This window comes from Alligator sinensis, unplaced genomic scaffold, assembly GCF_000455745.1.
Source record: "Alligator sinensis unplaced genomic scaffold, ASM45574v1 scaffold1319_1, whole genome shotgun sequence".
NCBI lineage: Eukaryota > Metazoa > Chordata > Crocodylia > Alligatoridae > Alligator > Alligator sinensis.
This window is the reverse complement of record NW_005843286.1, coordinates 72,433-83,126: the sequence shown is the minus strand read 5'-3', so window position 1 is coordinate 83,126 and position 10,694 is coordinate 72,433. Positions and strand designations below refer to the sequence as shown.

The following is a 10,694-nucleotide window of genomic DNA, read 5'->3' as shown; positions in this document are numbered from 1 at the left end:
GGCTTCCCTGTAAAGCACAAAAGTTGCCTGAACTTTAAGGAGCAAGGTGCCCAATTCCTACCCAAGCAGTATCACAGTCCACATACCAGGTACAGCAGCCTCTAACTTCTACCCAAGTCCCCAGAGGAGCCTGGTGGGTATGCTCAGAGCATATCTATCTAATAAGTACCAAAAGTATTCTTTCACCCATAGCTTCTTTCACTCAGAAGCATGGGTGGGGGATGGCAGTAATGTCACAATAAGCAACCTGGGGCCAAAAACAAATAAGCCTTACTCTTTAAGCTAGCGATGATGGCATTTGGCTGAGGGGACAGGAGAAAAATCTCTGGACTGTTTATGCACTTCGTATTATTGTTGATCCTAGTTGTGTGGCTCAGCTTCTGCAAGTGACGTATGTCCATTTCCACTCCCCCCCCCCCACACATTCTGACTACTCCACAGCCAGGTGGTTACAGTACTTTTGTGGGAGATAGGAAATTTAGTAGCGGCATATGACTCAGGTCCCCCACTTCCTGGGTGAGTTGCCTATTATGCAAAAGGTAGGCAGCATCACCAGCATTGGCTATATTACAAAGGCTGCTTGCAAATATTTAAAAAAACAAAACCTAAAAAAACCAGCACTTTACTTTAAACTTGGTGCGCTCCCACACCAAGCCCAGTGCATGCCCAGAAGAGGCAGCATGCTAGCTGGGCCCAGCTCACCCAACATCTGTATATGTCAGACGCTTTAATGGGGCTTTTTTGGTGTTTTTATCTAAAAGATTTACTCAGCTTTAGATAAAAGCACGAAAAGCCCCACTGAAGTGCCCAATCTATACAGACACAGAGGAGCTAGATCAAAGTAATGTATTGCTTCCTCACGTAAAGCATTTGGGGGGGGGGTGCTTTTTTTTTTTTCTTTTTCTTTTTTTAACATCTGCAAGCAGCCAGAGTTGAACTTAGCACATACCCTCAAAAGACAGTAGACTGGTCCTCAAATGAAAGGAAGCACCTAAACTCCAGTGATTAGGAAACTCCAGAGTGATTAGACCTCTCCCTCCCCATACTTAGAATGTCCTACTGGCTAGTTCTAAGTGGGTTCCTACTCCACCTGCAAGATTTTGGAGGTCACCTTTTGGAGGCATCTACCACTCTCTAATTGACTGTACAGGAAAAAAAATTCTTTGAAACTCCCTTCTATGGGAATGTGCCTCTCTGAAACTTGTCCTAAGTGCCCTTTTCAGGTTCGCCTTAAAGCAGAGTCCTCTGCTTACATCTGAAGCAGAGTAAAACTTTTATCCAAGAATAACTTCTATGTAGACAAGCCTACAAAACCTCCTACAATACAATGTTTCATAAAGACAAAATATCCAATACTTTTTCTTAAGAGCATTTTTGTTAACTGATTCAGAAAAGACACCCTTTCCATTATAAAAACAAGTATGGACTGAAGCCAGGACAGAAAAGAATGTAACAAACAAAAGATGGTGTAACTAGCATTGGTTAGAAAAACTACTTGTTGAATTCTCATCAGATCTCTTCTCTAGGTGGTCAAATGATTGACAAGTATCTAACAAAAATGTGCAAAACTTAACACATGCAGGTTTTGAATTTTTACATTGTTGTGTTGATAATATACATATTATATAAATGGATTTTTTACTTTTCTGAAGGCACAGGACAAGCAAATGGCAGGACAACAGATCAGAATAGTAAAAATAAGGGAAATTTCTCAAGCTCTGCTTGTCAGTCACAAAAACAGCTGTTACATTTCATTCCAGTCTGTCCTGGTTATCCTCTTGCTAGGATTTAGCTACCCAGCTTTCTGAACTTTAAGAGACTAATTTCTACTCAGCCTCAAGCCATCATGCTCACAATGGGCCTGTTACATTAAAAAAGCTATTAAGATGGGCTCAGTCTCAGCTTAGTATTTATCCTAATTAAGTTGCAGACATCTTTTGAGCCACTTGATACCTGTTACTTCAAATTTCTAAGGGCTTCTGTATAGAAAGAAAAAGCTGATTTGGTTAAATCTACACAACACACTAGCATGGTTGATTAAACCAATAGAATGGAATTTGGAATTTGTACAACTGATGTAGACCAATCTGAAAATCAGTGGTAGCACCTTCAACTTTGTGACAGGATAAGTGCTAACCACTAGAGACCCATACTTTAACCAGTTACTCCTTACTTCCAACACTGACGTTCTTTCCACCACAATCCTTACCTGCAGGTAGTTAGCAAAATCCTTTCAAAATTAAAGTTTTTATCTGAAGGTTAAAACATTTACCTTTTTTACCACAATACTGTCTAGTTCTCTTGTGAAGACCTGTGCCTAAATGGCTGTGATCTTAATACAAACTTTTAAAATCAATTAAGGCACATAGAAACAAGTGTCAATTGATGAGTGGCCCAACATGACAAGTCTTGGAATACACAGCCAGGTTTGACTTAGAATTGGTTTGGGTTCTATGAACAGGTTACAATGTATAATTTGCGAAAGCAGGGGGCTGGCCTCAGTGATGTGAGATCCTTCCCAATGCTATGTAACTTTCCTAGAAACATGCTGCACCTTAGAACAGAATTAGTATTTTAGACTGGGAGGCATTTTTTCCCTGCAAATTCATTCTTATAATACCTCAACAAGCATTTTCACTGATATCTCCACTGTATGTAGTAGTAGCTGCAGTGGCATGGGCCATAAGAGGCACAGTTGACAGCATAAAAGTTGCAAATTCAAGACCATAAGAGCAGCATTTATGGCAAGGGCCTGTCTAATTTCAATGAATCTCTGAATTCTACTAAATACCTTGTCACGTAAGGACACAAAAAACGAAGGCTCTGCATGTAGTAAGAGATCCTTAAAGCAAAATTTTCCCTTAGGTACAGAAGAACAACTTGATCTCAAAAGCTGCTGATACATACTTGATTGCAGAATTTGGCTCAGAGATCTCTGGAGCTTCAGTGGATTAACCTCTAGCAAGCTACCCTTGAAGAAAACTGGTTACCTTCAGTTGTTTTTTCAAAAATGTAGCAAACATAACATCACTTACCTTCCTCGGCCTTGGAGGTACATATTTGTATCTGACCTTAGTTTTCCCATAAGCCAAGGAACTCATAATAGAGAAAAGGATAAATATGGTCCCTCTCAAACAGCCAGCCACCTTCCAAAACTGATTAACCACTCTGAGTTTAAGCTTTGTCAAAGTCAAAAATTGAAACAGATCCAAGAAACCAGGATCCTGTTAAGTATAGTCCAAGGAAGGAATGACCTGTAATTTGTTTTTAATAAGTTATGATAATTTGAGTGAACAGTCTGATCAAATATTTAAATGAGCCCCTTACTCCCCTGCTCTCCATAAAGAGGTCTTTTATTGCAATGGCTTTTTTGTTTAGAATTCAAAACAAGTATACAAATGAACCTGAAAATAAAAAACCCTTAGGATATTAACCGAGTCATTTAACTAAATATTTAAAACCTCTGCAATTATTAGTTTATTAGTATCATCCAGGATTCAGGTGTTCAGTATTTCTCCTGAAGTTATACATAAACAAATGCAAATTGAAATAAGAATCTGAAAGTCAAAATTGTATAACAAAACAATACTCCATCACAAAAGCGTGTAAAATTACAAGAATGCTATTTTTAAACACTGGCACTTAAGAGAACCATAATTTTTATAACCACAAAATTGCCAAATTGTCCCCCAAACTGGTAAGCAGGTATATTGTGAAAATAGTTACAGTTGCCAGCACTTGAAGTTTTACTGAATATGCAAAAAGACCTCACTTTGGTTTTGGAAGAGAACTATATTTGATCAAATTAGACGTTGTTGGTATACTGGTTAAACATTTCGCTTTTTAATGCAAAATTTAATAAAATGTACTTTTCCATACAGCTATATTTAACTTATAAATGGGCAGACATCAAGAGTGCGGTATAAAACCTAACAGGAAAAATACATCTTATCTCATTTTCAATTTGAGACAATATACAACTTTTTTAAAGGGCTAAAACTAGAATTTTAAGAATACAAATATGAATTTACATAGATTTAACAAATAATAATGGTACCATTTATAGAAACCTTAGAAAGTAAAATCCTTTCTTGTGGGCCGTTTTCTACCAGGAGAGTTTCATGGTATAAAGCCCGTGGCCATCACTAAACATGGTGTCACAGAAAATTAATATGGTAATTTTATATGTTTAACTTCATACATTTTAGGGGTATGCTCATCTCAGGTGTTCAGAGATTTACAAATACAACTTTCATTACATAGTAATGGAGTCACATATGTAAATTCCCTCCACACCAGGATGGGCGGACACCTTATTAGTCCTTCTAGGACAGAATTTTTTAACAGCATATTATTTATTGGAAGTATTCCGTGCTGTAAAATTGAACTCTATACTTCTCAACTCTCCAAGACTGGTAAACTTATGCAACTCAATAGAATATTATATTTCACAAAAATCTGAGCAAATATCAGTTTGTTGAGATTGAATTTTTTTTTTTTGTTTCCAGTTACGGAAGAATATTCTTTTAACATATGCCTGTATATTTCTTTTCCTACCCTATCATGATTATGCAGGGTATGCAGATCAAAGCTTTGTTTATCAGCTGGTTATATGAAAAGATGAAAACTGTAATATTCACGTGATCCCAAATGGGCATACTTAATAAAGCAAAGATGAGTTCCCCTCAAAAAAGAAAAATTATGATTTTTCAAGGGCACCTATTAAAATGACAACAATACTAATAAAAAATTGTATTTACTTAGAAGCCTTCAGAATGTCAAAACAGCTGCAACTTTTTTTTTTTTTTTGCAATTACAGAGTGGTATTCAGTTAACAGAACAACAATTATTTTTATGATGCATCAGAGACAACTGAAGATGAAAAATGAACTACATCCCCATATATAACTAATTTGTGCTGTGCACCAACAAGAACCTGCTTTAACTTCCATGCCAATTTACAACCCCCACACTGTACCAGGCAAGGTTAGTGGCCATTGAAATACCACTAAGGACAGGGATATCTAAAGACACATTCGGTAGTGTGTTAACTATACAAAAAAAGAGACACTGTACAGTTTAAAAACAAATCTTACACAGCCTTACATTTCAATTTTTTTCTTTAAAAGGAGTGAGTTGTGTACAGGGGGGTTAAATGCTTTATAGACAAGAAAGAAATTGCTCTAAAAGAGACTTATTCATCATCATCATCATCCTCTTCCTCCTCCTCCTCCTCTTCTTCATCCTCCTCTTCGTCTTCATCCTCGTCTTCATCTTCCTCCTCCTCCTTCTTTTTCTTGCTCTTCTCAGCCTTGGCAACTACCTTTTTGCCTGTATCAGTCTTTCCTTTGGCCCGGTATGCAGCAATATCCTTAGAAGAGGAAAAAATGGGAAACAGATCTTATGTTTAACCAGACAAGAGTTCTGTTGGACTTTCAATTGACCCTTATGAATTTGTGGATTAGATGTAGCCACTCATCTCGACATTTTCAAAGAAATGCACACAAACTCCTTAGGACACGCACAAAATTATAATCAGCCATCCAAAACAATGATGTGGTTTAATATTTGCAATGTTATGCCTCAGTGAAGAGCAATTATATAGAATTCTGCCTAACTGAAGTTTATTAAAACAAAAAGGTACAAGAAGTGTAATTAAAGGGTAGACAGTGCCACCTTCTGCATGCAATAAATGTATTGTGTTGGCTCACAATGCAAAAAACTTAGTTCTTCAAAAATTAGTCACACTGAAGTGATTGCCAATGGAATACGTCATAAGAACAGTTGGACCCTCTGGTTTTATAGAATATAATGATTAGGGAACAGAAATGATCTCTAATAACTCTAGAAGATATTATCCTATAGATCAGTGCCTTGGGGCAAATGGCTTAAAACTTGATAATACTCCTCTATGTAACATTTTTAAACTGCTATTCCTGTCTTTCCTTCGTATCCTAAAAATTTATCATATATTCTGGAAAGAAGTGACAATAACAGGTCAACCTTCTATCAGCAGAATACTTACAAACAGACCTTCAGATGTTTTCTCCAGAAATAACATTTAACATTAAAACTTCAGATTTAAAATACAGGGGTAAGCATATCAAACCTAGGTGACATTAGTAAAGAGAAAAAATAACTAACTAACGGTTACCAGTTCTGTAATTTTTAAAACATCCTCTTACAAACCAAAAAAAGCTTCAGATACATAACCATTAACTGCCAGGAAGATTTACTTTCAGCTCTGAATTTCCTATTCATTTTAATCATACAGAAATGTGGTTTTATGTATGAATAATTTACATGTTAAAGGCCAAATAATGTCTTGAGTTGCACAGGAAGAGCTGCACAGGAAGTCTTCTAATCCTACAATATATCTGCAAGATAGTTCCTCCCTACAACTTGACAGGGCCACCAGTTACACTTGCCCACTAGTGTGCCACAACTCTATAAAGTGGTTTGACTTGCTAGTAAAGGAACATAATCAATGATAGCATGTGTGCTGTAATACACAGAACATTGCTCCTTGGAGAATACACTGCTCCTTCATAAAGAACATCAGGTCATGCATCCCTTTCTCCCTTCGCCTATTTTGGGATGGAAATCTTGCTCTAGAAATCAACATGCAGCCAGAACTGCTCTACATCCCCACATCCAATACAGCTTCAAATCATTAAAATAGGATTTAGTATTAATGACACAAGAAATCAGGTTAATAGCATGTTCATTATTGGAAAGATGAAAGGCACAGAGTGAATCCAGGAGAATGCATGCCTAATACTAGCATTTCTCATTTGTCCTCTTATATTACACTATGGAGAATAAAATAAAAATTACTTTTGATAACTGACTTGAACATATACTATATAACTTTCTTCAATATACATGACAAAAAAAATAAATTTATCTTTTATCATGTCATTGGTGCGTCAAACTGCACTTAGATGATGCTATGAACCAGTGTATCTGTATTGAATACTAAAACAATGGTATCTACTAAAATATCAAAAGGTTTGAAATATAGATGAATGAAAACAGAAAACATGCAACATAGCAGTTCTTCAGTATCAAAATTCTCATATGGACATGTAATTAGAATAATTTTCTCTAAGTATGAAAAGATATTTGACATGTCCATAATTATACATTTGATATTCACTGTAAGAGTATGGCAAGGGTGAGGGCAGACTCAAGTCAAGACTTAAGCAAGGGGAGTGAGGGAGAGTGAGCTGCACTACTGAGCCATAAAAAAGGGGTAACATCATTTACAGTGATTAATGATTCATCTGTTCAGAGCAACGCTATTCAGAGCCAAAAAAATCTGAATGAGAAGAGACCCAGCTAACACTAAACCTTGATGTTTACCTTTTCATACTTCTCCTTCAGTTTAGCAGCCTTCTTTTCATAAGGCTGTTTATCATCTGCAGCAGTGTTGTTCCACATCTCTCCCAGCTTTTTTGCAACATCTCCAATGGACAGACCAGGATATTCACCTTTGATTTTTGGACGAAACTCAGAGCAAAACAAGAAAAAAGCCGAACTGAAAAGGAAAATTTTAATTGTAAACTGAAAAGGTTAATCTACTGGACCACAGACAGCAAATGATGGTAGAATCTTCACTACAATTTGGAGTACATTTCATCATAAACCTTCAAAAGCACTTTGAAAGGCTTTGCCCATCCCACACAAAAGTTGTATAATTAACCTTTAAATCTAATACATTACAAGGAAGTAACCACTTGGCTTTGGGAACTTAACACATCCTTACACTCAAGGACTACTGAATATCTGGTCTTTTTTTTTTTAGCAAGACCTATGAAAAGGTTAATTTCACATGCCAAACGTACTGCTGATCAGCAGTGAGCAAAGGATGTGAGCAAAGGATGCCACAGTGGCATATAGTAAGTTTCCTTGCCTTTAACAGTTGTAACAACGTGGATGCTACATGAACTGTCTTGCAACAAATACTAGAATACCCTAAAGATTTTCCAGATGTCAGAAGCTGCCAAAACAAAAATCTCCATTCCTACATACTTTCCTCATTCCTCTCAATGTTTGCTTCATTTTTAAAATATGCCATAAAAATTTACTGTGGTACTAAACCCCTGTGGCAGTGCTTTTGAATTCAGTCATGTGGTCCACTTAAGGAGTAAGCCCCGTGCAAGCTATTTCACGCAGGTTCAAAGACACCAGGCAACAGTGGCAGAACCCTATGGACTTCAAAAGGGAGTGTGGACCAAATATTCCACTCATGCCAGACTGGCTACAGTATGGGTGTCTAATATTTTACAACAGTTTTAAATGTGGTTGTTGTTAACAAAAATATATCAAAATGGCTTGTAATAGATATTTGTATCTGTTTTTCAAAACTGGACCTATAGCAACAGTTCCATACCAAACAGCAATTGAAGTGGACAAGAATTAAAATCAAACCCTGGCATTTATAACCATAAGCAGGGATACTTGCACCAGTGTACAAAAAGTGGTGTACTTCTATATACTGTAACTAGACTCTTAAGGGAAATTATTTTATGGAGATGTATCAGTACAATGCTCCTGAATTTAAAAAAAAAATAACTGGAAAAAATCTACTTACGGAGGCCTCTTGGGTGCATTTGGATCCTTGAACTTCTTTTTTGTTTCCCCTTTGGGTGGTACATAATTTTTCATCTCTCTTTCATAACGAACCTTGTCAGCTTTTGCCATATCTTCAAACTTGCCTTTCTCCTTAGCAGACATAGTCTGTAAAATGAATAAAAACAATGCAAAAGCACATTGAAGTCCCCTCTGAATTTATAGCAGGGGTAACATTACAGTTGTAAATACATTTACAAGTACGAGTTAATCTTGGGTAATATTCATCCTGCGGCACAGGTGCCAGAGCATGGCACGTGAAAGCATTTTGCTTGGCACATGCGTCAAGGTGAAGGGACTGGGCTGGTCTGCAACAACAAGAATCGGCCCCTTCGCGGTTCACCTGCTGTCCACCCCCAGCGCGCCAACATCTTGCAACTTGCTGGTGTTTTGGCACTCTGCCCAAAAATGCTGCTGACCCCTGACTAAGATTTTAAATTGTTCTTACCTTCCATCGTTCTGAACACTTCTTTGAGAACTCTGAAAAGTTCACCGAAGCATCTGGATGCTTCTTCTTGTGCTCCTCCCGGCAAGTTTGCACAAAGAAGGCATATGAAGACATTTTACCCCTCGGCTTCTTAGGATCACCTTTGCCCATTTTTGATGATTTTCTGGAATATAAAGGAATAGCCGGCCTTCAAACATTTTTGTTTCCATAAATGTGACAGCAAGATAGAAAGGGTCAGTGTGTTGAAGAACATGTTAACTTTATAAGGACCTCTTAGACTATATTAAAACTAAATTCTCCTCTCCTGGAAAGGTTCCTATTTATAAAAAATAATTACTAGTTTCTGAGGTGGCCAGGTGGATGCAATGAACCAGCATCATGAATACAACTAACATTTAACCATCATCAGAAAGACTTCCTGAAGGATATATGTAAATGATCATCTGTAACCAAGAGGGCCTATGGCTAGCCAAATTGTAGACAACTAGTCTCAATGGAAGCTGCATCTCTTCTGCAGAGCAGCAACCACTTATCAAAAAGGAAGAAATTATATGGTGGGACAGGAGGGAAAAGCAAGCGTGACAGTTGGTAGTATCCTTGTCAGGGCTTAGGATTCGAGTAACTGCTCTTACAGCTTCCTGTATATGCTTTGCACAGTAATGTTTATGAGAACATAGAGCCACACCATCTGTTGTTACTTTATTTCAATTATAATGCAAAACCAACTCTTCCTTACAAGGTGTAACTAGAAATACTGGAATGAATACTGCATTCAGACATGTTGAAACCAAAGGCTTGAAAAGCACACTTGCTTATGATGAAGAGCCAGTCAGTGTTCATGGAGATGACGGTCTCCCTATCTTTTAAATGGCAGAAAGAGAAGGGTTATAAAAAGACTTCTTTCTGAGCACTTTTAACCCCACGGCAGAAGTGGAGAGAACATTTCCTCTGAGCTTTCAGTGGAAAGCCACTGTACCCCCAGCCCACACAAAAACTTTGCTCTTTGAGAGGAGTGAAATGTGCACCCGCTGCCTGCTCACACTGCCACAGAAACAGCATTTCCTATCGGGTTGGCGTAAGGACAAAAACAGATTTCTGGTCTAACTAAACACGTCTGGTTTGAAGTTTCTATCAAGTAAACAAGGTATGCAATGGAGACACTTCCAGGCACAAGCCCCTTTACCCAGGGCTAATCTGGGGGACATGCGCCGTGCGGCTGCTCGGCTCTTCCTGGCAGAAAGAAACGTGCAAAATAAAGAGAAGGGGGGGGGAGATGGGGCAGAAAAGAAAAAAAGCCCCAGCCGGAGCCGGGCTCCCCTCCTCCCGGTTTATTAGGATCCCAGCTGAGCCACCAAGTTCGCCTCACTTCAGATGCCCCTTTACCCAGGGCTAATCTGGGGGACATGCGCCGTGCGGCTGCTCGGCTCTTCCTGGCAGAAAGAAACGTGCAAAATAAAGAGAAGGGGGGGGGAGATGGGGCAGAAAAGAAAAAAAGCCCCAGCCGGAGCCGGGCTCCCCTCCTCCCGGTTTATTAGGATCCCAGCTGAGCCACCAAGTTCGCCTCACTTCAGATGTCCCAGTCCGGACTCTGCCATTAGCTGGCGTTTAAACC

At 38.3% G+C, this 10,694-nt stretch overlaps 1 protein-coding gene across 1 annotated transcript; it reads right to left on the bottom strand.

Annotated features, from left to right (window-relative positions):
* Positions 1 to 3,453: 3,453 nt before the first annotated feature.
* HMGB1 (high mobility group box 1) lies at positions 3,454 to 9,959 on the bottom strand. The gene is made up of 5 exons (XM_014527067.2): positions 9,819 to 9,959; positions 9,083 to 9,245; positions 8,597 to 8,742; positions 7,366 to 7,540; positions 3,454 to 5,371 (listed from the first exon to the last, which is right to left on the bottom strand). Exons 1-5 carry the CDS (start codon positions 9,920 to 9,922, stop codon positions 5,195 to 5,197), a joined length of 765 nt encoding a protein of 254 aa, XP_014382553.2. The 5' UTR covers positions 9,923 to 9,959; the 3' UTR covers positions 3,454 to 5,194.
* Positions 9,960 to 10,694: the final 735 nt, after the last annotated feature.